Raw genomic sequence first — 27642 nt, 5'->3', positions numbered from 1 at the left:
TGAAAAATATAAAATTTTAATAAAGGCTACATCTCTTAATTACAATAATTATTGTACCAAGTAATTTTTTTTTTTTAAATGAAACTCTTTATAATGCATAATTTACAGTATAAGTAGAACAAAATGCCATGGCAAAAGTCATGAGTACAGGACTTGTAATAAAAGGCATAAAATATATTTATACATAAACCCCTTAAACAAACAAGGGAAAGCTTGAACCCTGAATATAGGGCGACGCATGGTCTCGTAACACCATGCAGGCACAGGTACTGTACTGATTAAATTTTAAAAACACTAGAGATAGTGTATTAATATTTTCACCATACATTTTCTACAATATATACAGACTTATACAAAGTAGCAATGGCAAACAGAATGCACAGATTAACTTAATCAACACAAAACCCAACTGTAGAAATGCAAGGTCGTTCTCGGGAAAGGGTCGCTCTGTCCCAACACCCGCGCACACGCACACACGAAGCTCTGCCAAGGGTTGCAGAGCGCCTTCGCCCACATATCCCACGGGCTCACATGGGTCTTGTGAAGGTAAGGCAAAAAAACCCAAACAAAACAAAAAAAAAACCAACCCAACCAAAACCCACCACACAACGAATCACGCGCTCCACACCGATCTGAAAACACGCCCCGTCGTAGTTACACGCCACTGAAATACAATTGTGCTAACATTGAAGTAGAATGGCTAAACAAAATTAGCTAGCTACGTGGAATACATACGGGTTTTTTAACCCGGCTTTTGCAACGTGTCCTTTTGGTGTGCTAAGTATGGAAACGGGAACTGTATGGCTTCTACAGCTCTCCCAGGCTCAGGGTTTTGCTCTCCCTTGCCTCGACCGAGAGAGGCACTGGACACCACCTGGTACCCTCACCACTGACAGCAGCAAAGCAAAAACCTCACACCGCAGAAATCCATGGACAAAATAACAAATTGCTGTTGTAATATTGCATCTAACATCTTAAACGCTTAAGACCTTTATTTCAAATTAGAGCAGCATAGATTAAAATGCACTGGTCTCTAGATGAATGGTAGGACAGTATTTTTATTTCGGCTTTTATTATTATTATTATTTCTTTAGAAAAGTTTTATCTTCACTCGGAGAAATACTGGGCACAACGTCACTCCTTCCCTCCTCCCCCTTCAAAAAAAAAAAAAAAAAAAATCACGAATGCGCTCATAGCCAAACTCCTAAATTTTAGATAGTGGGAACAATGTAAAAAAATAAAATAATCCTTCCTCCCATCACCCCACTTCCCAGCCCCTCTCTTCTCCATTGTTAAAGCAGCATATCCAAAAACTGGACTTAAGGGAAAACAGACTGTTCAATAAATATCAATAGGGATTACTGTTAAGGTAAGCTATACACAGTTTCTCTTAGTCCATAGTTTTCAGATCCCCAGGAAATCATATATTATGTATGGAAGTCTCTCAAACACGGTCTGCATCTCCAATAGCCAACAGTGGTCATGTTTTTAATAAATAGTTCAGGGTTTTTATCATCTCAGTACCCAACTCATGAATAATAAATGCCATCTTTTTCCTCTAAGGCTAATTCAGCAAAGTCTTCATAGACTTCACTATTTTTCTTCATTGGTTCAAAACTTTCCTTCAAAGTTTTTTTTTTTTTCTTTCCTTGTCATCACTACTGTTGTGTGTCCAAAGACTTTTCTAGCTTAACTTTTCTTAAGAAACACAGATGCCATCAATCGATTCTTTCTACTTTCCCAAGAATCCTTCCTTCGTACATCGGCAGGATGGTTTCGTCTTCCCAAATCTCTTCAAATACCGCACCACAGTCGAACTCGTCGCTTGCTTTTTTGAAGTAGTATCTGTGGTAAGAAGAATTAGAACACAGTTAAAAATCAAAAGGTAAAGCAAAGGATGCTTTGGCAGTTCTTTTAACCACAACATTTCCAATCTCTCCCTCCTAGGATGCTCCTCCAGCGCCCGGCGTGGCCAGGAAAACCTCAGAGCTGCTCAGGTCCAGCAACATGAAAGCATCCCCGGGCCTGCAGGGATGGCGATGGGACAGAGGGAGCAGGGCTGTGCAAGCTCCTCAGCGGTGACAACAGCTTCTACAGTGCGTAAATTACACACGTTGGCAGTGCATATCCTTGGCCGTAAAGAAAATTAGAAAGCGTGGTGATTTCTGGCCAAATATCTTATTTAAAAAATAAATAAATAGAATTTCAAAGCAAAGCATTCTTAAGGTTCCCCTCTCTCCCCACCTTCTTTCTTTCATGTGTTTTCTTGTTTCAAAGCTGAAGCCCAACATTAAAATTAGCAACTGTTATTAAAAGGAGAGGCTTTTTAGGCATACAGATGGATTAAAAGAAAACCATCCCAGCTTCCTGCAACGCAAAAGCTGAAACTCTGTGGTACTCCTACTGAAAAAAAAAAAAACCCCGGGAGCCTCACATTTGAAACAACCAAATGCCTAATTCACGTCTCCATTTTAAGTGACAGAAACTCCTGGACGTGTTTCCCGACGCTTCCTAGCAGGCAGAGGCACGGAGCAGCCCTGGTCCAGCCTGCGGGACGTGACACGGGGAGGTCAAGTAGCAGTGTCCTGCATTCCTGCTCTTTTGCTCCGGGTCGTTAGATCATGAAGCCAACGCTCCCAGAGACAAAAAGCACCCCCACCCCTCCTGTGTCAAACAGTAAGGACCCCTCTATTATCCTGAATTAGACCGTTCAGCTTCTTGATTAAAGGTTCCTTTTATCCCGTTTGGAGCTTTCTTCCTTCTAAGGCTGCTTAATTGCATATGCACAAATGAAGGGCTTCCATTCAGAGGGGTAGCATTTAGGGAGCCTGTCCGTCTGCCGCCGCACACCTCCTCGGACATGCCTGCTCCCTTGGAAAAGTGCTTTGCCATCCGATCGCCAGGGATGGAAAAACCTTCATCAGATGCATTACCAACAAAAAAAATAAAATAAAATTAAAAAATTCAGCACCTCCCATACCCCTCCCCTGTAGTTTCCAGACAACTGGAGTTGGCAGATGTTTGCCAGGGGAAATGGGTTTGCAGTTAGTATTTTTTTAGGATGGGAAAGGAGATCAAATTAAGCTCACTTCTACTATTAAAACTGAAAGAGCCACGCAGGGTCTTAGAATTTGTTTGGGGTTTTTTTAGTGACTGTTCTATTACACATTTTTAAAATACTCAGTAACAACGGCTTGCAAATCTATTTATTTTTAGGGTACATTAAAATTATTTTGGTAAGGGGATAAAAGCTGGCTTTTTAGTCAACGCAATGAAACCAGCTCCATTTAGTCAAGGTATGGTTAGGATTTATTTTTGTAAAGTCATTCCAAGCTGAACTGACACATGTTGCGTCTTTAATGGCTCAGCAAGGAAAAACATCTTATTTAAGTCCTTCGGAGCCTGCACTCATTGAAGTCAATGGCCCAACTCCCACCAACTTTCATGCTGCAGGTCAAGGCCACAATTCCCCAGGCCAACAGCCTTGAAACAAAACCAAAAAAACCCAAGGAAAGTTTGAATGAATTACAAAGAACTTTCTCTTCCCTTTCCCCTTCTCCGCCCCTGTCCAGATAACAGCCGTTCTTCCCAATAACTTCCTCCACAAGCCCAAGCGCTGGCTATGTTTACAAAATTTTTATTTGAGAAAACACGCTATGACCTTTTACATAATTACAACCTTATTTCACAGAGAAAAGGGGAAAAAAAGAAAAGGAAAAAGAGGAGGCAAAGCAAAAAAAAAAATCCTCCCCCACATCATCTTCAAACGAGTCACTCTGCTCTTATTTGCTCAGAAATGGGCTTTCCATTGAAACATATTTTATGTGGCAAGCTTTGCTCTTTTTTTTTTTTTTTTTTTTTTATTTTTTGGGACATCTGGCACCAATCGAGGCGAGTAGGCCTGGCGTTACAGCTCTGTTTTGAACCGCTGCCATCTTCAGATTACCCGACACCACCCAGTTTTTTTGTGCATGTATGTTTGTTTTTTGTTAACGCCATCAGTATTAAATCACTGCTTAATTCCTTTTTTTTTTGGGGGGGGGTAGGGGGGGCGGGAAGGAAAGCAAAGCGGCGATTTCCCGGCGGCTGCCCCACGGCGGGGCCGGCCGTGCGGCTCTGGCATCGCAGGAGCCCGAGGTACCCGCCTCGCAAACTGATCCAATCAATAAAGAATTTGGAGAGCGGAGCATTTCTGCATGTCTTTGTGCATTAAATGAAAGGCAACGGCTTCAAAGACATGCTTATTAAATGTGCCTTAAAAAGAAATCAATGCCAGATGTGACCAAAGCAGCCTAGTTAGTGCCTCCCCGTAACACACACGCTACTCTGGGCACTGCGGACCTCTTCCCTGAAGGTCACCCGCAGTTTCACTCAAAGTCCAGCCAAAAGTCAAAGCTTAGATGAAAATGATTCCCTGGAGGTACACACATTTGTGTAATTAGTTTCACCTTGTGTCTGTGCAAGATAAAATACTGGGCACGTACCCAAGTTCTTTTTATAAATTTCTGTATTGTCTTTACCCAGGTGTAAAGGGGTGAGATCTAAGCAAAACGTTGTTTCATCCTTGTCAGTCACTTAAAAACATTTTCTAAAGTAATTACAGTCTGACAAGGCACAAATAATTGCACCTGGAGGGGCTTTTGGGCCACAGAGGTTTTAGTAGCCTATTCCTGCACTCGGGCACCACACAAAAAATGTTATAGAAAACAAACAAACAGGATTTTTTTTGGGGGGGGGGGACACACTACACAGCCACTGGAGCAGTGGCAGACCAGTGGTGAGGCCACGGAGACTGGTCTGCAACTGGGGCATGAGGCTGCATCAGCCAGAGGAGGAACACAGCTGGCTGGGAGTGGCTTTAGGGGCTGGAAAATGGCCCAAGGGTGCAAGAAGCCCAGGGACCTCTCCTGCAGGTTGTCCAGGCTGGGTGTACTTGCAGGTTGCTGCCATCTGATGGCAGCTGGGCGGGCTGCAAAGATGGTTTTGGGGAAGGACTGGCAGTATTTCAGCCCCAGCCCCACCGTGTAACAGCCACGACAGATCCCAGCTCAGCATCCCCCAGCCCAAGAGCACCCTTGGGTGACCCACTTCTGATCTGCATAGGTGGACTTTCCAAAGCTAGAGACAGGCCAGAAATGGAGCACAAGGCTGGAAAAGTCCTTGTACCAAACCCAAATGACCATTTGGAGGTTAAATCTGAGGCTGCCAGTTCCAGGGCAAGCCTTCTGGCTCTGTGAAGCACCACCAAATTCAGTGCAAATTCAAAACTTCAAGCTGGAACTTCCCTCTCCTGCTCACCCTGCAGGAGAAGTGACCAGCAGATGATCCCACTAGTGGCCAGAACGGCTGGGAAAGTACAGCAAAAATAGCCAACGTGAAGCTACTGCCATGGGAACTAGAAGAGCAGGGGAAGCAGCAAACTGGTTAAACTGGGAGCTGGGCCCTGGAAACCAGACAGGCAGGGTTTGTTGGCGTTTTTTGAGGAGGAACTCAGTATTGCTGGTGGAGCTTTCCCTCCAGGGCAGAGGTTTTTTCCCTAATGAAGAGAAAAGCGAGCTCGCTGCACCTCAGCTGCATGTCCATTCAGATGCAACATCCCAACCTTACAGAGGCCCCATTTATGGCCACACCATTGCACAAAAAAAAAAAAAAAAAATTAAAAATGAAAAAAATCAAATGAGTAGGAAAAGCAGGAGGCCGGCACCAAGATGAATGCTGATCCCAGTTTGGAAACTGAACCCCACCGCTCCATGCCTTTCCCAGCTTTTCCTGGTATTCAGGTTTTTTGGACAAGGGTTGGAGCGTGAAGCCTGCCAGCCTGCATCCTCATGCAACTGGGGGAGGAGGCTGGGCAGGGAGATGGAGAGGAAGTGGCCCCGCAGCCAAGCCACTGCTCAGGGCCCCTTTCTCCATCTCCAGGTTGCTCTTGGTTTGAGTGGGAAGAATATAAGATCTACAGCCTCTGAAGAGTAAGGTAAATGTGTCATTGCGGGTAGACCTGCAAAACATCTGCTGATTCTTCTGACTTATTAGGATATACTAAAGAACAAACAAATGAGAGATTCTTACCTGTAATTTCCCTTTTTGCTCAGCTGTTCTTTAAAGTGCCCAAGTGTCAGGCTCTGGGCCTTTAACATCCTCCTGTAGGGAATTTCTTCTCCACAAAAAAAATAGGTGACAACCAACTCACTAGACTGAGAGGTGTGAACAACTGGCAGTTTCTTTGGCTCTTTGTGACTGAAAAACAGAAAACACACACAAAACCCTCTATTTTACCATTTGAGAACAGGCTGTTTCACCGCACTCAATCCAGCAGTGTTTCTGCCACATGTAATGCTGGTCAGAAATACCCTGGGTGTGACCCGAGAAGTCAGATATTCCTGTACTCGCTGTGAATTTGTCATGCTGCGTTTGCACAGCCCTTTGCTGGGCTCCCACAACAGCTCCTGCTCGCTGTGATGGTGGGAGTCTCAGCATTGCAAAGCACCCAGCCACGGGCAGCAAAGCCCTCAGCCCATTTTATGGATGGGACAACTGAGGGATGGAGGTTAGATGCTTGCTGGAAGCATCAGAGCAGGACTGCAGGCCAGGTGAGCGTGCGTAGGGCTCGCCATGGGCTAACCTCGACCTAGTGAGCCCCAGTATTGTACACATCTGATTTTAAAAGGCTCGTTTCATCTGCCTTCATACACAGCATGTGCCAAGCTTCCTTCTCCTGCACAAAACCACCTGCAACCACCAACAGCTAACAAAGCAAAACCACTGCCAGATTCTTCACCTGAAGCACACAGGTAATCTTATTTTTCCCTGGTGAGGACAAAATTAACTGGATCTTGTCGTTTGCACTAAGAAACCCTTCTTAAAGAATAATTAAAACAATATTACCCAGCAAGATGGCAACGCTCTAGTGAATACCATGCAGCCAAATCTACAACTGCTTCTGAGGCAATGTACACTTGGCATGTCAAAAGGTCACAAAGTGTTAGTCCGCAGTAATTTAGTCTTCCTAATTTGTTCTAAGTCTTTGTAGAGTGGCTTCAGAAAAAAAGCTGCTAGCAAAGACAGCTGGTGGACTTAAGGTCAACCAATTAAAAATGAAAGGCTCTAGTCAGGTGGCTCAGTCTGGACTTCAAACATTACTCATTGCTTAAGATGAAGAGGGTAAGAAAGAAAACTTTAATTATTTAGGCCATTTTAGACCTCTCTGTAGCAGATTTCTTGTTAAAAGAACCATCCTGTAATTAGACTAATCCAATCTTTGTCCACTTTACAGGAATGCAAGTTAAAAAGAGCCAGAGACAAGATTTGAAAATGTTTTGTTCTTTCTTTAAGAAGAATGTTTGAAAGACGAAATTTCAGATATAAGAATTTCCTCTCTTTTCAAAGCACAATCCATTTAATGAAAATACAATTATGACATATATATATTTCCCCATCCTTTTCTCCGCGTGCAATACTCACTCTTCTGTCGTTAGACTTGCATTGCAGAAAGGGGTGTTTCCCCCCTGAACGGCAGCGGAGTGGTTTCGATCCCTCTGCTGATTTGAGGTTGAACATCTGAAGTGGAGAGGGGGAGGGCAAGTGGGGAAGAGGAAGAAAAAAAAAAAAAAAAAAGAGAAAAAAAACTTTAAAAAAAAAATTGTTGAAATACAGTCTTCTTAATTGAAGTCTCCTGTGGGTCGTTAAGTTGGCTCTTTGTATCAACCCTCGCATGTTGTAAACAATCAAAGGAAGAATTAAAAATGCTGTGGGCTAATTTATCCTTCCATACCCAAATGAACGATAACCAGTCCAATTCTCCACTTGGTATGTAGCTGGAGTCCGTCCCAGAGGAAAAATGGGCAAATTACAGCCATCAAAAGAGTGGAAGTAATAGTCTAGGATTCAAACTATTTGAGCTGGGGTAGGGTGGGGTTGGAATAAGGAGGCTCATCCTTGGGGCTCGGCCAAGCCATGCCGTCACACGTCCCCACAGCCTGGCCCTGTGGCTGACCCTCTACCTAGACGGGGAGGACACGGTCCGTGTTCCCCCACCACCTTGCCCGCCATCAGCCCGAGCGTTGGCTGAAGATGAGCACAACCAGCACCCAGCAAACCTCTCCCTACCCCTGCTGCTCCCCAGACCCCACCGCGGGACCAGGACTACCCCTTCCATGGCCGTTACCGTTGCTTCTGCGGCTTGGAGACCTCGGCGAGCCGGCGACACGCTTCTTCCAGCTGCGCCAGGGTGTTGGGTGGGGTGAGCGGGGGCATGGCGGGGTCCTGGACGAAGGGGTGGGCGGGCTGCACCCCACGCGGGTGGCTGCTGGTCCCCCAGGGGTGGTGGCGGCCGGGGGCCCCCTTGGCGAAGTCGGAGCTGTAGGCCTTCTTTGTGCTTTGTGTGCTTGGGGAGGGGAAGAAGTCGGGTTAGAAAAGCTGGAAAATATGACTTTAATAGCAGCTCCTATTCTGCTCGCTCCCTCTCAAAAGTCTGTCATAACATGAAAGGAGGTTTATTGCCAAAAACATGACATTTTTGTGGTTTTTCTGGTTCTGCGGAACAGCTTTTATATTAAACCGGAGGAGCAAAGAGTCTCATTTGTTTTTAGCGATTGTAAAAATAGACAGCCCATGTAATATATAAATATTTACCGGGAGCGATATTGCTGTAGACAGCTGCGTATTTACCTATGGGGCTTGTGCTTATTTTGTCTCTCGCTCTCCAGCATCCACTGCCAGACGTTCTGCGCCCGGTCCGCCTCGCCCCCCGGGAGCTGCACCCCGCCGGGGCCGGGCAGCCCCCCGTCCCCGGCGGGCAGGGCGACGCTGTCCGCTCCTCTGCCCGGCCTCTTCGGCAGCATCCCCGTCCTGCTGATGGCCAGAAGGGGACAGGAGCCCACCGTCAGCCCCCTGCGCTGCCCCGGGGCTGTGCCCATCAGCCCCGTCGCAGGGGGATGACGGGGCGATGGTTTGGGGTGGGTGCAACGAAGAGAGACGCTGGCGACTTACCCGAAGGGCTCCAGCGGAGGGAGAGGGGGGTCCGTGCTTTTCGGGTGGCCCTTGCACTTGGGGTAGCAGTAGTAGTCGCTGCCCGCCGGGCAGCAGCACTGGACACGCTGAGCCGCCTCCGCTTCGATCTGTTCCTTCGTCTTGGGCACGGTGTGGTGGTGGATGTAGTGGTGGTGGACGTGCTTGGTGGTCTGCTTGGTGATGAATCCCTTACCCACCAAGGCGCACATGGCCGGCGAGGCCGCGCCGGGCTGCAGCTTGCCCGTCGGCAGGCAGTCGGGGGAGCGGGCGCGGGGGCTGTGCCGGCCCATGCCAGGCGACTGGCAGCCGGGGGTCTTCAGCACACGGGAGAGATGCTCGTCCAGGATGGCCTGGGGGTCCTCCTCGTAGCTGCCGGAGGGCAGGAGCGAGAGCGGGTGCTGCGGATGCTGAGGGTTCACCATCTCCCGACTGCTCTGCAGGCTGGTGGGAAGCTCCGAGCCCTCCTTTTCCTCGTCCTGTCAGCCAAGCAATGGTGAGAAATAAATGCAAGAGGACGTGGAGCCGGCGAGGCACGCGCCGGGATGTCCCCACCGCAGGCTCGTGAACTGCAGCGTGGTCAAAACACGTTCCTCCCTATGGGCAGGATAGAGCCCCCTCCCACGCCCCCCAAGCCAGGCAGCAAGCAGCGAGCTCTGCCCGGCCCCGGGAGGGTTAATCCTCCTACCTCCTTGATTTGCTGCAGCCTCTCCTCCAGACTGTCCATGGTTTCCTGCTCCTGCTTCAGCTTCTCCAGCCGGGAAATGAGCTCTGCGGCAAAGGCAGCCGGCTCCACCGGGGTCATCTCCTTGGGAAGACGGTGGGTCCTCTACAAGGAGCGGGGACAGAAGGCATAAGGCATGTTTAGCGGGCGGCGCGGGGCGCGGGCGCTTAGCCGGAGCAGCATCGCCGGCCCCGCTACGCTTGTTGTGTCTCCATGTTTGGATGAAAAGACGACCGCAACTAGGCATGGTCTGCTCTGGATTTTTATGAGCTAGTGCTGTGGCCTCATGGAGTGACATCCTCCCCACCAGCGTTTGCCTTCGGCAGGAGCAGTTGGTCGCACTCTGAGGAACCCCGCTTGTTCTCTCTGTAGTACAACCAGCCCATCAGTAGCTACTCTGAAGTAGAAAATCTTCAAAGACTGTTGTCAAACATCAAAAAAAAAAAAAAAAAAAAAAACCCTCTGAGGTGGGAGGGAGAGACTTTAACTCAAGGAATAAAGTGAGTATAAACAGAAAGGAGTTGGAAATTAAAAAAAATAAGATGGGGGAGAAAAAGGGAAAGGAGAAGAAAAAAAAGGAAAAAAAAAAAAAAAAAAGAAGTCAAACGGTTGCAGATCAGAGAAGTGCTGGTAATTTATTTCCTGGCTACACACTGGGCACCTTTGAGGTAGTGTTGTCTCAACAGTGTCCTAGATCTCTTCCCCCCCCCTCCATCTCTTTGTACAGAAAATGAAGAAAGCTGCTGCAGGCTAGCGGTGCTACACTGCTGAGCTTGGCTGCCTCAAGCAGATCTATCAAGGGAAAAAGGGAACATCTCCAAATCAAGTGCAGAATATAAAAAGGCGAAACGCGAATTTCTGCCAAAAGAAGCAAACATGGCAGGAAAAGGGGAGGAAAAAAAAAGAGGAAAAAGAAACCACCCACCCAACTCTGCCCTCCCTCCTGCCACCCCCACGCACCCCACTCCTCGCCCCCACTGTCCCTCTCTCTCCCTCTTTTTTTTTCCCCCTGAAAGCAGAAAGCTGAACTGCCAACTCTTTCACATACTACCCACCAGATGAGGTGGGGCCTCTCTCCGGCAACCACTTAGCTCCAGAAATGATGTGAGGGTAGAAAAAGGCCACTCTGCTGGAAATTGTCACTCTTACACAAGCTGGCTCTATTCAGTCCCTGATCAAAGCACTGCCTTACAGAGAAAGTCGATTTGCACGCCCTGGGACAAAATAATCTAATTTACAAGCTCAGACTATAGAACTTTCTTTAGGGAGGAAGGGGGAAAAAAAAAAATACCAAAAAGAAAAACCACATAAACCACCCCCCCCCACACCATCTATGATTTCTTGCTGCTTAAGACAGCAGAAAGAGGAATTTTAGCATATTAATCTCAAGACAAGATAAGTTTATACTTGTCTGTGTAAACAGTTTATTCACTGCAGGAATCAGGAGTCTGCAAGTCAACTGAATTAGCAAGTCAGCGAGTTAATTTCTGAGAGCACGGCAAGGCCGCGAATCGGATCCCCTCAGAGCAAGGCACGTTATCTGCTGCAAATGTCTCTCTTTTGGGCGATCCTGCTTCCCGCCACCTTACAGACAGTGAGCTCTCGAAGGCTGCTGGTGACACGCGTGAGGCCAAGCCCCGGTCTGCTCGGCACTGGTGGAGGTGTCAGGGTGGTGGCCAGAGCCAAGGCTCTCACTAGACCCAACCGGGGCATCTATGCTTGGATTTAGACCAGGAGGACAAATTCACTGAGAAGCCCTAATTAGCACCTGATTTTCAGGGAAGGACCAAAATGTGACTGTACACACGCGTGTTTTTGCAAGGATGCTGAGAGCACATGGCTCCTGCCCAACACCAAGCAGCACTTCTTCTCTGGCATCACGTAGGGGTGGAAACGCTCTCCTCCCCTGCTCCCTTCCCTCCACCTGCGCCCATTCCCAGTCCCAGCATTTCCCACGGCCATCCCAGAACATGCAGCTCCCACCTGAACTTACCGGAAAATGAGGTAGAGAAACTTGACCGTTGGCCTTGACACTCCGATGCATTTCCCGCTGGAGCTGCTTCTTGCTCCCAATTCTGTACGGGGGGATCCCATCTCTGCACATGGAAGAGAGGTCACCATCAGTCAGGGCTTTCCCCGTGCTCTAACCAAGATGCTTCTCCATCACCGCTGAAACCACCCAGGCAACGCCACAGGCCCACGTTCCCAGAGGTGCTGAGCCCTCTGAACATCACCTGAAGCTTCAAACATCTGGCAGCTTGGGACGTGTCTGTGTCACCATCTACGTGGATGTGCAGTAATTAAGCAAAAGCTGAAAAGCTGAAGGCAACTCCACGTGGGAAGACGCCCAAAGATCCCATCAGCTTCACTTCTGAGGCATCTTACAGAAAGGCCCTTCCAGTGCTAGGTTTCTGCTTCTGTCATTTATTTCTGCTGCTTTTTCACCACTGAATTACACTCTCTAAGACCACAACTTTCCTCAAGCTCTGGAACACCCCTTGGAGTGTTGGCACAGTGGAAACAAGAAGGAAGAGGCTGAAGATGGATGGGCAGCAAAAGGCTGCTCCCCATCTCCAGCCCTACTTAAGAGCCGGGATGTTTCTCTGCCCTGAGGCTGCCCGGCACAGGCAGGCCACCACGAGGCATGAGCAAAGCCGGGCCGTACCTTCCGGGCACGACGCCGCTCCCTTCGGCCACATCGGATCATGGCCAGGAAGCCATGAGAAGAGACCAAGCGAGGAGTACTAGTGGGAACAGCACCCTGCACAGCCCGCTCGAGGCAACGCGGGGTGTTTTCATCTGGCCACGCAAAAAATTACCTCAGGATTAAAGGGCCTTCTACAGACAGCGGGGACAGCCGGAAGAGCACGCCTGGAGATCCTGAATGTCTAATTCCACCCCTTCCCTCAATGTCTAATTCCACCCCTTCCCTCAGACTGGCTGAATAACCTTGATCTCCGGTCCCGTCCCTTTCATCCACTTGCCCCCACACCTGACTCATCTCCTAAGTGGAGAAAATAGCTTCTTCCCAAGGAGGAGCAGCGGCGGCTGAGCAGACAGCGGTGGCCACGTGCTACTACCAGAGGAGCTAACATGGCACGGCGTCCCTGTGTGCCAGCTCCCATGGCCATGGTGGTGGTGGGCACACCTCGACATGTTTTGGACATGCAGCCGGAGACAAGGCACAAGGTAACGCCTTCCTGGAGACACCGGGTCCCTTCTACTGAGGAGGGTGACTAGATGCCATCACTCCACACTCAAGGTTTGAAGCACACTATTGCAGGCCTTTGTGGGAATCTTGGCCAAAGCATTCAGTTGGCATTGTTTTAATGAGCAAGATCAACCTGGAGTGAAAGATCAGAACAATTTCATCTTAATAAACTTGGAAAAATCTTTGTAATAAAAGAGAGCGCCCTGGGAGCACAGAGGAAGTCCTTAATGCCACATTAAGATGAACATCAGCCTCCTCTAGACATGGTCCACGAACGCATGTTACATTACAAGCAAAAGGAGCTCATTGTCCTGATGTCCCCATTGCACAGCACGGGGCTCTGGAGCACTTTCTGGGGAGGCAGCCCAGCACGCACCAGCCATCGCAGCTGGCCATGGCCACCAACCACAGCAGCTGGTGGCCACCAAGCATTTCTGCTCCACAAATCCAGGGGGCAACAGGGCTTGGGGCACATGGTGTGCCCTACCTTTGGGGGAGGATGGGGGAAAAGCAAATCTAAGGTGAAAACCAAAGCATCTGTACCTTCAGAGAAGCATTTGTTCACTCAGGCTTACCGAGAAAAGGGTCTCTTAGGGAGGACCTTCAATATTGGGAATAACCAGTAAAACAGGCATTTTAAAGGTAAGTAAAAATGCCAGTATGAGCGCCTTACATGCATACATACATACGGGACTAATCCCATTAACACATTCAGTAAAAAAGGAGGTGTCCTCTACAAATGTCAGTCCAAGAGGCCACATGGGGAAGAGCAGGGAAGCAGCTGAAGGTCTGCGCGTTCCATGCAAGGCACCCAAGGACATGACCAAGGGACAACAGGGAGCCCTGCAGCCCTCCTGCGCTCCCCACCTCCCTCCAGGTCTGCAAGCATGAGATGCCATCCCCAACCCCTCTGCTGTGGTCACCAAGCTGGGAGAACATCTCCTTGAGGGATGTCCCCACGCTCCCAGCCCCAGGGGACCGTCCCTGCCCAAAGGGACAGTCCTGGGACAGGCTATGGAGCAGGAGTGGGGACTCACACCATTCCCAGGCAGGGTGGCTCGGAGCAGGAAAAGCAATCCCGACCCAAGAGCGTGGCTCCTCATTTTATTTAAGATTTGCTCTCGTTGAGGTCGGTACGAAGGCTGCGCCTTCCCCCTAAAACTGCTCCGGTTGCACTGGAGAGCCCCACATCAAACTTCCTGCTCCCTGCTTCTACAGCCCTGCATTGTCAGAAGAGTTTTACAACTTGTAACAATGCAGAATTTAAAAAAATTAGGAAAAAAAAGAGGTATTTCACTGGGATGGGAAGCAGCCCAGGAAAGTCAGCCTGGGAACTGGGGAGGGGCTTTTACCACTACTTTAATGAGTACAGTCTAAACCTAGGCCTTGCATCTAAACCAGGGGGAAAACAGACAACGCCAGGGTTGAAGGGGTGACCAGCGGGTGATCCCTGACTGCAGCAGGGACAGATGGATGGAACCTGAGCCAGGCTCAGTACAGCAAGACATAGGGAGGGTGGGGGGAACTCTGATGCCCTGGCCCAGGAGAAAGTGCCTTTGAAATGAAAAGGCTGAGCTTGGCCAGAGGTTTTGGGGCAGGACAAGGTTAACCCCAGTTCTCCAGGTGCCACCTCTCCCCTTGCTCCAGCAGCAAACATTTGCACTCACTTTCTTGGCTACTAAAAGCTGCGAGCTGAAGAGCTACAGAGTTTAGGCACCAAATAGTAGAGTTTAATTATAAACATTTCAGCTAACCAGGCTGGGGCTAAGCCAATCTGTTTCTGGGGGAAACACTAGTTTGAAGTCTTCTACCCAGTCAGCTGCCATTTAAGCTGAGCCAATTATCTTAGCCTTTTGACTCAGATGTGCCTGACCTAACCTGAATGTAGTTTTACTGCTGCTTTGAAATATCAGACTCATGCGCATATGCATTCACTCCCATCTTCATTTGGCAACGGCTCTGAAACAAGCCTCTGATCTTGCCAACATCAAAAGCCTGGTTTGTAAGATAAGGTAATATTTGAAGTTTGCTCAGCAGCATTCCCCTGTGTCCAAAGTAAATCCATAAATAAGATATAAGCAAATAAAAAAAAAAATCCCCTTTCCTCTCCCCCCCCAATCAAGAAATGGAAATATAAATTTGCATGATGCTTTGTGGCTATTACAAAATATATACAGACAGACTGATCCCTGCCATCTATAATAAAATAAAAAAGGCAGATCGTGCATTATTTGGAGACCTCTCCTAATTCCAGGACAGTTCAGATTTAGATTTATTTTTTAAAAAACCATCACTTTACTGCTATGTCTGACAGACTTTTCCAGAACAAGTTTTTCCTCTTCAGTTGATACCAATATAAGCCAAAAGAACTAATTTGCATTCGCACTGACGAAACAGAATAAACCCGGGTCCTCTGCTAAAGGGCGGTAAAACCTCGCAGGCAGAAGAGCGCCCAGGCTCAGCCTGTGAAAGCACAGCGGGTCTGTGCCCCAAACACCTTCACAGCATCTTCAGCAACCAGCGGAGCCAGGTGCCAGGAGAAGCTGCGAATCCCAAAGGTTTTACTGCAATCTTGGCAGCAGCCCTGCGCCTCTGCAAAGGAAGTTTTACATCAGCCTTAACTTTAAGCCCAGCCTCCAACACTGCCAATTTACCTCTCCCACTTCCAAAACCACCCAACACCCCGGCGTGCCCGCCGGCTCCCAGCCCCGCGGATGGAGCGTGGCTCCGGGGATGCCCAGGGGACCGGTTCTGCGGCAGGAAATATTCCTTTTTTGCAACCTCTGCCATCCCGCTCCCCCCCCAGCCCTCCTCGCCGCCCCCCAACCTGGAGCTGCGGGCAGTTTAATCAGCCAAGCTTCCCCAAACTCTCACAGCCTGCGCGGGCTATTGTTACGGCAGGAAAAAACAGGCAGGCTCCTTTCACGCGCTGCTTTATGGGGAGCTCCTATTCACTTGTTCAAGCAAATTTCAAAGCGGGCTGCTGCCCTCTCATCCCCGCTAAGCTCCCCTGGACTAACAATGGGCTGAAAGCGATTCAGTTAAGCCTTTCATCCACCATGCACTTTATTTCTCACTCAGTGCTCTCATCTGTATAAGGCCTACAATTGGCATTGCTGTGAAGAGAGGGTATAATCCTAGCCCTGTGAATCCCAAGTGACCCTACACTGGTCCAGAAATGACTAACCCAATGAATGCTCTGTTGACACATGATCACATACAACCAGAGCCAGTAAGAAGAAATAAAGAAGTCACCCTATGATTCAGCTCTTTCATTTAATGCCAATATTGTTCAATAAGGGAATCTGGTGGGACAACAAACTATTTTTTTCCATAATATCAGTTCAAAACACACATGTGCATTAAAAAAAAAAAAAAAGCGCTTTTGTTTATGCAAGGATTTTTGGTAAATCCTGTTTTCTGTTGTGCATCTTCACGCAGCACTGTTGACTTTAAAAACCCAGCATGCAAACCTCTCCGAGGAGTACACAGTAATCACAGGACACATCTGACAGAGACACTGGAGAAGTTTCACTTATGAGATGAAGACCAGGAATGCAGCACTCTGTTTACAGGTGGGCTTTTCTAGAGCACTTGTACTTAAGTGAAGATCATGAAAAGCAAAAGGCAACATCTGCTTTCTGCCCAGTTGAAAAAAATGGTCCTTAGGAGCACTAAGTGAGTCTTACTGTCTCCTCTACCCTCAGACACAAAAGCACCATTTCTCTCCTGCTGGGGAAAGCAAACTGAGGAAGAACAGTCAAACGACTTGCTCCCAGTTGCACACCTCTCAGCAGAATCAGGAGGAAAAGACAATTCTCATCCCTCATCCCTACACTCCTGAAACACCCAGACCTGATCCATGTAGCTCCATTCAAATGGCTCTTTGAAGACTGCCCCAGCCACTAGATGAGCAGCTATTTGCCCCTTCAGGTCACTGGCCCTATTAATGTACCTTCCGACCTTAATGACAAACCTTAATTACAGAAAGTACTTCCTACAGGAAGTAATCTCCTCCTCTTTGATGACTGATAACTAGTTAAGGAAGCCTGGCCTTAAGACAAAGGCTCAGGGAGATACGCTCCTTGGGTTAGTCAGGCACCACCATTAGCATAGGAGAAAACAAGTTTGCTCGGTTGCAATATGGCAATAGAGGGATTCATTACTCTGCTCCATCCGATACCTCCGGCGACTGCATGAAGAGCGAGGCTACCATGCCCTGCTACACCTCTCGGTTTGGGCACACACCTCGGTTTTGGCAGCCCCTAGCCAACGGCAAGCAGAAGTCGGGTGATGAGCCTGGACCCATCACTCCCCGTGGTGCATCGGCACCACTGAGTCACAGATGGTGCATCCCAAGAGGACCCGGCCGACACGAGATACTTACACGCTGCTGTCCGTCATTGACATGGAGTCGTCCGTCAGGGCATCACTAGATATTTCACTATCGTTCGCGCTGGTGGCTGGGGCAAAAACATAGCCAGAATTCACATGGTATGGGTTAATGGGATCGTTCCTCTTGAAGGACCTAGGGACAAGCAAAACGGGAACCTTGTTATCAGCCAGTCTTGGGCTAGAGAAAAGCACACAAGTTTCATGGTAGCACACTCCTTACGCGAACCACGCGCGCTGACTGCTCGACCTCTTTAGAAGCCATAACCATCCACTGCTCAGACCAGCAGCAACCAGGACACACTTTGTCTAGATACACCCAAAGTCCAACTTTGAAGACGCTGATTTTACCAATGGGAGCGTGCTGTAGAAAAACCCAGGAAGCACCTCTACATGCTTGGATACCTTCAAAAACTTGGTCCTTACAGCTTGATGCTGCGCTGCAGAGGTCAGCAGTTTTGCTGTTGGCATCAGCTGGCAAAAGATCAAGAAGTTCGTAACTCAAGTCCCCCTGAAAGGCATTGAGGCACCAGCTAATAAATGCTTAAGTCTAGTCTGAAGACAGGAGTTAGGGCCCCTCTGGGAATACAAGTTACGGTATCTGTGTTGCCTGAAACAAGAGAACTGCCTGAAATTACTGGAGCGGGACCACCATGCGTCATGGACAGGGCTGAAATGTGCTGTCTCACGCCTGGCCTCCCAAAGATGGGTGCCATCCTCCTGGCATTATAAAACCATGCAATAAAAAGGCCCATTTTTAGAAGAACCTACTACTTGTTCCACTTGTGGTTTTGTGCATAGAGCTGGGCGGGGAAGAGGAGGATGGGGGATGCGAGGACAGGAGCAGCGGGTTGTATTAATGGGCACATGGGTTACCGATACCAACACCTTTGGCTTCACTTGGAGAAGCAAACCCAAAGCCCAGCCTGGATGTTTGGGTTGAGTACCCAAGAGCGGTCGCGTGAAAAATTCACGAGCAGTGACATGAGCTGTGTGACGGAGCGTGGCAGGGTCACCATGACAAGGTCACCGCACAGGGAGGGGGGGACCGGGGCATCCCCTGCCCGATACCTCCCATTACTCCAACTTCCCAGCCAGGATCAATATACATATCTTTGGCAGGTGATAAGGGGATTATGCAGGGAGGTTTGAAAGCCTCACGTTAAGGTGCATATTTTGTTTCTCTTCCAGGGAAAGATGGGGTTGTTAAGCTGCTGCCTTTGTATATCAAAGCAAAAGGCCTTGTCATCTGATAAGGACTGCTGATTTTAATAATTAGGGCCACTTACCCAGGACTTGGGGGCCTAAGGAATGTGCCAGCAGGCTTGGCAGGTTTTTTTTAATGGACTTTCCACCTCCCTGCCCCCACGGGGGTTGGAGGGGACCAGCCGGGTTTAAGTGAGCAGCAATGTCCTCCCACCGCCCCGCTCTCCATCCCTCACAACCAACCAGGCACCCCGCGTCCCCGCTGCATTCCTGCTCTGCCAGCACTGAAAACAGGAGCCTCCACAAAGGCTTAAGTTTAAAAAAAAAAGGGGGAAAAAAAAAAAGAAAGAAAAAAAAGGAGGGGGAAGCATGGTGGGGAAGATAGGCCTCTCTGGTATGAGAGGCACGGGGCTGGCTGCAGGCAGGTATTCAGCCCAGCCGGGGCTGCATTCCTTTGCGAAGGAGGCCAAGGCATTTCTGATGGGGAGATCAAGATGTTAAAAAATATATATCTGGGAAGAAGAAAAAAAATGAGATAGTAAGGAATGTCACAGGAAAGAAGTTAAATCTTCAAAGATAAATTAATTCCACATGTGGGTGAAAGCTAAGTTATCCTACTACTACTACTACAAAAAAGTTCCTCTAAAATCCATGTAGCCTCCTGCTCTGATTCAGGGGGATGTGCAGTCCAAGTGACCCTTCCTAGGGCCTTGGGGGGCTTTTGGGTCAACTGTGTAAGGGATGCAGTTTCCAATGAAATAGTTATAAGAGCTATCTCAGGTCTTGAGAGCACATCTGAGGACCACAAGGCTCAAGGGTGCAGGATGCTCCTTGAGGCTCAAGGTGCAGGATGCTCCCCAGCACAAGACCACCACCTTGCTGGAAGGTGTCTGTGCCACCCCTGGTTGCACCCAGGAGGGTTGATGTGCCATGTTCCTCCAGCTGGAGAGGCTGGGGTGGGGGCGGAGGCAGCAGGACCCTATGAATACAGCACAGGGAGAGGAGGTGTGTCCAAACACAGCGTTTGGAAAGAGACAATTAGAGAAAGTGGCCAGAACTAACTCATCTTCCCATCAGTACTGGACTGCAGCACTGATTCACATACCAGCACCTCAGGAGCAACAAAAAAAAAAAAAAAATCCCTAAAGTTCACCTATTTTTAAAAGTAAGCCCCCACACTCCACCATCTCACAGAGATCCCCAATCCTTTAAGAAAACCAATGGGGGCTGTTTTGTTATGTTTAATTTTTTTTTTTTTTTATTTTGACCACCTTACTACAGTAATTGCACCCAGATGCATGAAGTTGCCTGCAAGGGTTTTAAATTCCAGTGGAAAGCGGTGGTCTCCTGCCGCAGATGCTACACGCACAAACACACACCCCAGCTCCAAACTCAAAATGCAAAGTGTTTTCAGCTGTCAGGTAGCAGTTGCTCTGGAGCTTCAAGGAGAATGTCTGATGTTTCTCGGCCTATTCTTATCTTGATGTGATGACACACAGCATGTAACTCTCTATATGCTATGTTAGGCAATGGACATATCAGAGGTATTATAATGCCTTGAAAATTTCAGGGGCTTTTGGTCGTATCCCCTGTTATGAGGGTGCAATTTCAGAGTGTGGGGTTTTTTTTAATTGTCAAACTCTGCTTCTTAGGAATAAAAGCACTCTGGCAGTTTCAAACCACAGCTTTATACAGAGAGAGAAGAAATTCTACAAGGAGCATTTTGAGGCAAAATGGAATCTCATTAAGTATTTTCTTGGGACAGACATCACTGGGCAATCATGGGTTTAAAAACAAAAAAGGAAAAAAACGCGTGCACAAACCTGAAAAAAAGAAGTATATTTTAGCAAAACTATGTTAATCACAGCTTCCATGCTCTAATTGTAGAACACTGCTTGGAGCATAGCTTTACAATGGCATCATTTACTTTGATAATTGAAGCCAAACTTGGTTCCAATAACTTCACACACAAGGAGCTCCACCGGCGGGTCCTTTCAAAGGCCAGGAAGCACTGGGAGCCGGCAGAAGGCCATCTGCAAGCCCCAGCCTTCTCAAAGCAAGGCCAGTCCCACTGATGTTAGAGCTTAATGGGAGGCAGATGAGTCCACCTTGGACTGAACAAAACCACGTTACACGGCGGCGCTGCAAAGGAAGAAGCGCTCTCTGTGTACACAAAGTCGTGCGTGATAAATTTAGAAGCGCGTATAAATAATAGCTGGAATTCCTGGAGCATGGGGCCAGGTCCAGCGCAGCATGGGGAGGCCAGTTTTAACCACACCACAACCTACAGGGGAGGGGAGTCGCTCTGAAGGACAAGAGGGAGGTTCTACATTTAAAATATTCCCTGTATTAGGGCTCCAAATATACAACCAGCAGTTTACATGCATACGCCCGTTTTGCAGCCAGGTGCAAACACTGTGTTTTCACTTGACCTCTCCTGTTCCTGTCCATCACTGATGCTGGGGCCAAACAAAGTCTTTCAACTTGTACAGTTTCTGTGGTTTGCCATGGTTTTGGCCGTGACTCCGTGCCCTGGGACTGCCAGGTGGTCTCCCATCCAAATAGCGGGCTGGCCCGAGATCGCTCTGCTCCCACCATCAGGTGTGCTCAGCCCAGCGCTCCCGGCTTTTGCTGGTATAATCACATTGAAACCCACCGAAGCGAATGGCAAGAGCCTGCACAGCACTTCAAAACCATAACGCGCTGAGCAGAAATTCTTTAATACCATCACACACACGAGGAGGGAGGTGTGGTTTGGCCACTCACCAGCAAAGACTTTGTGCAAGCTTCAGCTCCAATCCTAAACGCAATCCTAAACGCTGAGTGATGAGAGATAACCCATCCATATGCTCATCAGCTTCTAGCACATGCACGCACAAGTGGCTTCACAAACGGATAGCTCAGGGAGGAACTGAGCAGCATCTCAGCTTGACCTCCCTCACTTTGCATTGAGATCTCTTGGCCCCATGGAGAGCAAAAGCTCCTGGAAATTCAACAGAAGGTGATCAAAGCAAAATGCACTACCTAATGTCCTAGGAGGGTAGATCTGACATGTGAGGAGCAAGCTGCATTAATCCCTGGACAAAAAAGAAAAGAAAAAAAAAAAAAAAAGAAGGGGGAAAAAAAAAAACCCCAGCGCTAATCAGGCAAGCAGCCACTGTTCTGCGAGAGCTCTCCCGGACAAGGCACATGTGGGTTTTTAGCAGGGCCTGCAGCTCTGGTAGAACATTACAGCCAAGCCCTTCCAGCACTGCATACCAACAAAGGCTGAGAGATAAAAGCATCAAACATCCCCCTCCTGGAAAGCAAGCGAAGGGCAGCAGTTCAAACCAAGTTCTGGAGAACAGCAGATGCTCAGACAGTAACACTCAGGCACGAGATGAGGATCCCAAACCCCAAGTCCTCCCCAGACCAGCTGCCAGCGAGTGCCCCCCCCGCACAGCAGGAGAGGTCCAGAGGGCACGCTGGGACGAAGCGCATCCCTCCTGCCCACACCCACAGCCCTCCATCACCCCTCCGCTGGCAGGGAGGGCCTCCAGGAGAGGGAGAGGACCAAAGAGGCCTCTGGCTCGGCAGCACCCTCACGGGCAAGAGGACCCCCCCCCCAGCTCCCAGCGGCTCGGCACCAGGAAGCCCGGCACAGCTGGAAGCTCTCTGCAGGGCAGGAGAGGAGGGCACACTCCAGCAAAGCCTCCCCAGGAGAAGCCTGATGCCCTTTGATGTCCATGAATCACAGTCACACTCTCAAAATTCCTGTAAACGAGATGTCAAACACTCACCATACCAAACCCCAACCTCCTGGGCCAGCAGAGGAGCGCGCACATCTGCCGGCGGAGCCCTCTCCTCTCAGCCCTGATTCAACAATCCACATTTATGGCAAGGGTGGGGAGAGGAAAGAATACATTTTCAGAGGATTATACAACTCATCATTTGCTCATCAGAGTCTCTCTTCCCCATCCCCCCCTGCACTTTGAGATGGCTCTTACTTTCTTCATCCTCACACCACTGTGCCATCAACATTTCCCACAAAAGAGAAGGGTTGGGCAAGACAGATGCACCCCGAGCCAAAGGGCACAAGAAGACCCTGTCACCACACAACACTCCCCACATCCTCAGGAGCTGCCATTAGACACAACCACGTTTTAATGAGTTTAACTTTGAGCACACGGTCAACAAGAGAGCACCAAAGATCTACAGGAAAGCACCAAAGATCTACTATTACTCTCTACCTGGAACATCTCTATTACCTTAAGTACTCAATTTTAAGTATCCTCCTGTATGCATTGGCTCAAAGCCACCCTAAATGGCTTTGACACGATACCAACACCCAACGCGATGGGAGAGGCTGTACATCACACACAGAGTCAAAATAAAAGCAGATTTTGTGCAAGTTGCAGAGTTTGATGTAATAAGTGCATACATTTCCTCCTCCATGACCGCACAATTGCTTCCCACATAACCAACGTAGTTAAACACTGGTTGATGGTGGAGTTGGGGATACTAGTAGGTTACATTATTCATGCGTCTGTATGATCCACTCTACTACTGCTCTTAATAGGTTTGAAAGTTGAACCAATAATTAACGTATGTCCGGAGGACATAGTTGCTATGAAGTTTTTGATCTACAAGAGAACTGAAAGAGCCAACAGGGCTTAAGAGCACAGTATCTTGTTTTCCTCTGTACAGAAGGGGAAAAAAAAAACACCAAACCCAGCCAACGCCCCCCAAATTCCAGTGTTTGGAGGGGCAGGGAAGCACCCGTGCTCCCAGCCCCACGGGAAGCCCAGCCTCCCTGCTAGCTCCACAGCACGCCACCCCAACAGCCTTCCAAAAAGCACTCTCAAAGTCCTCAAAGTTAAAACAAAGCAGTTTCCAGGGGTTCCCTTACCTGTATCCGTTCTCGATCGTCTCCGTAGCTCTGACATTCGCCGTAACCCTCAACGTCTTGCTGGATAGTCCAACTACCGAAGGCAAGATTTTGTTTTTAAAGTCTGCACAGCTCCATTCCTCTTCTTCATTCAAGGTCGGGAGATAGCCACAGACAACCTTTAAGCTCCCCAGTCCATTGCTGTTCATGTAAGCAGGATTCTCTCCTCCACTCCGTACATATTCGAGGTATATATCAGAAGTTAAAAACATCTGGTAAGCATTTTCCTCCATCACAGTCTGAATCTCAGTCTGTGCCTGATCAAACATGATAGAATCTATCTGCTGCTTCTTGATGCTATCCCTTATGTAGGTCTTGGTAGCAGGCTTGAGCTGCTTGGAGACGATGCTGTTGTTCTCGATGTACCTTTTGTATATAGCTTTGGCTACTCGTAAAGTTTTGGTATCCTTAAGGTCCATCTGCCTGAAGCCATTGCAGGCAAACCAGAAGTCTAAGGTATCCACACATTTTTCCCTTTCCAGGAAGGTCCGAAAAAGATAGGCACCATCTTGATCTCCCAACAAGGAATGCAAGGATTTGGTCCATCTGGCCAGAGGGGAGTCTGGAGATGCGCTGCCTTCCGGCTCCCCGAGTCCGTTCTCATTCCTCCGCGGGGCAGGAGGCACCGGCATGGCCTTGAAGCTTTGGCTTTTGGGGAGAAACGAGCTGGCGAGTTGCGGGCATGGTGCTTCTCCTTCCTCCCCAGGGACAGGGGGTCGGGGGGCGTCTTCCCTGAAGCTGCTGCTGGGGTCTGGGAGGTGGGTGAGGACCACAGCGCTGCTCATGGCTCCGGAGCCCGGTGGGGAGAGGGGCTCCCAGTTCCTCTAGGAGCTGCCTGCGCCTCTGCCTGCCTCTGCCTGGAGTCAGCAGGGGATCCTCTGAGCCTCCTCTCTGCAAAGGGAAAAAAAAAAAAAAAAAAAAAAGGGGGGGGGGAAGAGAAAAAAGGAGTATTGATCTAATCAAAACCAGATCCTCCCAACATCAAAGACAAAAAGTAAACAGGCTTTTCAACTCTTCACATTCAAAAAAAAAAAAAAAAGAAAGGGAGAGAGAGAAAGGCAGGGCAGAGGGAGCGCGGCTCTATCGCCAGCCCGATCGCGACTCTCCGCTCCGCTCCCGGCGCACTTTTAGCGGGGCCGAAGGGGGGGGGGAGGCAGCGGGGCCCCCCCGACAGCTCACGGCAGCACAGGGCGTCCCTGCTCCGGCATCTGGTTTCCATTTTGCACCCCCCATACCCTCTCTCCCCTCGCGCTCCTCCAGCGCGCACGTTGCGCGCCCCAGCAGCCCCGCGCTGCCGGGGGCGGCCGTTTTTTTTTTTTTTTTTTTTTTTTTTGTGTGTGTGTGTGTGTTGTCTCCGTCCGTCCTCCCCGACGGGGCGCACCCGCTCGGGAAAGCGGCTTTTTGGGGCGCTTCTCTGCGGAGACCAGATGCTGGAGCAGGGGACCACCCCCCCCAAAAAATAAAATATTCGGGGGGGGTTAAGGCGCGGCGGCCGTACCTGTGCGCAGCGGGGCATCCCGGGCCAGGCGGGTGGCCCCGCGCCCCCGCCCGCCGCCCCCCCGGGGACGGGATCCATCAACCCCGGCTCCGGAAAGAGGAAAATAAATAGAAAGGAGCACCGGGGGAGGGGGGGGGGGGAGAGGGGGGCAGCCCCGGCGGCGCCGACCCCAGCCGGCCGGTCTTCCCGGCGCTGGAGGGGCGTGCAAAATAATAATAACAATAATAATAATAAATAATAATAAAAACCTGCTCCAGAAATGGCGACGGGCTGGGAGGAGAGAGGTCGGAGCTGGAACTAGTGGGGGGGGGGGGGGGGGGGAGGAGGAAGGGAGGAGGGGGGGGGGAGAAAAAGTCCGGAGCGACTTGGATCCTCCGAGCCCTGTGCAACAGCCGACCCCGGCCGCGCCCGCGGAGACACCGCGCCCGCGCAGCGTGGGCACCGCAAGGCGCGCACAGGAAGAAAAAAAAAAAAAAATTAAAAATAAAATGAAAAATCCGTATTTAAAAAAAAAAAACCAAACAAAAACCAAAACCAACCAGCCGCGGGGAGCGCGGCCCGCTGCCCCCGAAGTTGCCACTCACCGCGGAGCCGGAGCTCGCTGCGCGCCCCGCGGCCCCGCCGCTCTCCGCCGCCGGCAGCGCGCAGGCTGGCCCCGCTCCCCCCGCGCCCCTCGCTGTCCTTCCTCCTCCTCCTCCTCCTCCTCCTCCTCTCCTCCCCGGCGGTGCAACCGCATCGGAGAGCATCGGGAAGGGGAGGGGGGGGGCGGGAGGGGGGCTGCGAGGGAAGGAGCCCACTGCGATCCGCACCTCCCTCCTCTCCCTCCCCTGGTTATTTATTTTATTTATTTTAAATACAAAAGCGCTGGTCCCTCCTCCGCCTCCTCCCCCTCCCTCCGCCCGCCCCTCCCCGCCCCCCCGCGCCCCGGGCTCTCCCCGCCAGCGCTGCGCGCATCAAAGCGGAGGCCGGCGGAGCGGTCCTGCAAGGGCGGTAGCGCGGCCCCGCGCCGCCCGCCGCGCTCGCACACAAAAAAAGAGGAAGAAACAGGCCCTCCAAAATTAAAAAAAAAAATAGAGATAAAGAAGAAGAAGCGAGGGGAGCCCCCCCCCCCCCTCTCCCGGCATCCCCGGTGCGAGACGTGCACGGGGGGAAGGTTCTGCCCGGGAGGGAGGGGTGGGGGGGTGGTGTCACCTTTCGTGGGGAAAATAAAATAATTATATTTCGGGGAAGGATTGATTTTATTTTTTGCCCCCTTCTCTCGGCATCCCGGAGCGGCTACGGAGTTGCCAGGACCTTATCAAAGGGAAGCGATCGGCAGCCGCCGCTCCACCGCCCCCCGCCTTAAAGGCGCAGGCGCACCCTTCCGCGCCGCTCCGCGCCCTTCCGCGCACCCTGCCGCGGGCCGCGGCGGCACCTCGCTGCCTCTTCCCCTGGCCAGGCGGAGTACTGCAGGGCGGGAGGTTACTCCCAGGCATAAAAACTTCGAGAAAAGTTTTCATCTCTGGGAGAAAATGGGGCGGGTCCCCATTTTTTTTTTTTTTAAATAAATAATCCGAAGGCATGTTTTCGCTCTGCATATTAATTAAACAATATCTGATTGCAATATAACTGGCACATCAGCAAAACTCTGTCTGCAGTTGTGTTCACATCTTCACCCCCCCCCCCCCCCCACCCCCATCTGTTAAATATTAAACAGACACGGAATGGAGTTTTTTTAACTTCATACAAAAGGTTTTAATTAGGGGTTGGCCCCCAAACCTGTCCCCCACACCCAAGGCACCTCCAGCCCTTCTCCCCATCCTGCTCCGAGGCTGGACGCGGGGGCTCGTGGTTCCCTCTCGGTGGGAGCCTACCTTGGCCCCCACCAGCGGGGCTGTGGCCGGGCCCTGCTCTCCGCCTGGCCATCGCCACCCCCGACCCTGCAGCTCCGGTTCCCCCTCCCCGGCGTGCAGCAAACATGGCCAAGCTTCATGTGCAGGCGCGGAGCTCAAAACCGGGTGGCAGAGCAGGATGGAGGGTAATGCCACGGTAGGGCGAGGTTTTGAAGTCAAGCTCTGCTTTATTATTATCAAGTCCTAGATTGCAAATCCTAAAAGAGGCTCCAAATGGATTCTCTCTACCATATCCCCGAGCAAAGACTTTGGGATCAAGCCCCACACTTGAAAGCACTTCCACACGTAGCAGCAGACCCCATGTCCCCCCACTCCTCACGCCCCTGGGCGGGGACCGATGTGGGCACCACGACCTAGGGAGACCCAAGTCTCCCTGCACCCAGGCTTGCAGCTGAGCTCAGCACCCCATGATCCCCCTTTTCCCAGGAAAAAGCTTTGGCAAATGAGCCCGCTTCCTCTCAATTGCTGGGCCTGCTGCATGCGTGCGTATGGGGCCGGGAAGGTGAGGGCAGGGCAGGGCAGGCAGGGGAGTGCAGGCAGCGCATGTGGCAATGCCTCTGGCAAAAAAAATGGCACCTTCTATTTTTGGTGTGCCTGAACATCGTCTGTGGCATCTCCTGGGAAATGCAACAGCAACATCATGGGACCAGCCCCTCTCCCCTTGCCCACACCCCAGCACAGAGTGCAGAGCTGCCCATGCCAGCCAGCAAAACCACCCACAGCCCCAAGAAATGGAGCCGAGACAGACCCTGCTCCCACCACTGAGGTTCGTTCCCATCAGCCTCA

The 27642-nt window shown here is 50.2% G+C and overlaps 1 protein-coding gene across 1 annotated transcript; it reads right to left on the bottom strand.

The window, feature by feature from the left end:
* On the bottom strand, positions 1 to 25779 carry AXIN2 (axin 2). Its single transcript, XM_074847465.1, has 11 exons — positions 25549 to 25779; positions 23428 to 24357; positions 17329 to 17469; positions 11724 to 11826; positions 9695 to 9835; positions 8989 to 9485; positions 8668 to 8850; positions 8165 to 8383; positions 7462 to 7557; positions 6070 to 6237; positions 1 to 1845 (listed from the first exon to the last, which is right to left on the bottom strand). The coding sequence occupies exons 2-11, from the start codon at positions 24249 to 24251 to the stop codon at positions 1719 to 1721; spliced, it is 2499 nt and encodes an 832-aa protein (XP_074703566.1). The 5' UTR covers positions 24252 to 24357; positions 25549 to 25779; the 3' UTR covers positions 1 to 1718.
* Positions 25780 to 27642: the final 1863 nt, after the last annotated feature.

The sequence above is a fragment of the Strix aluco genome, chromosome 21, assembly GCF_031877795.1.
Source record: "Strix aluco isolate bStrAlu1 chromosome 21, bStrAlu1.hap1, whole genome shotgun sequence".
In the NCBI taxonomy this organism is placed as follows: Eukaryota; Metazoa; Chordata; class Aves; order Strigiformes; family Strigidae; genus Strix; species Strix aluco.
The sequence above is the reverse complement of the archived record's forward strand: the minus strand, read 5'-3'. Positions and strand labels throughout refer to the sequence as shown.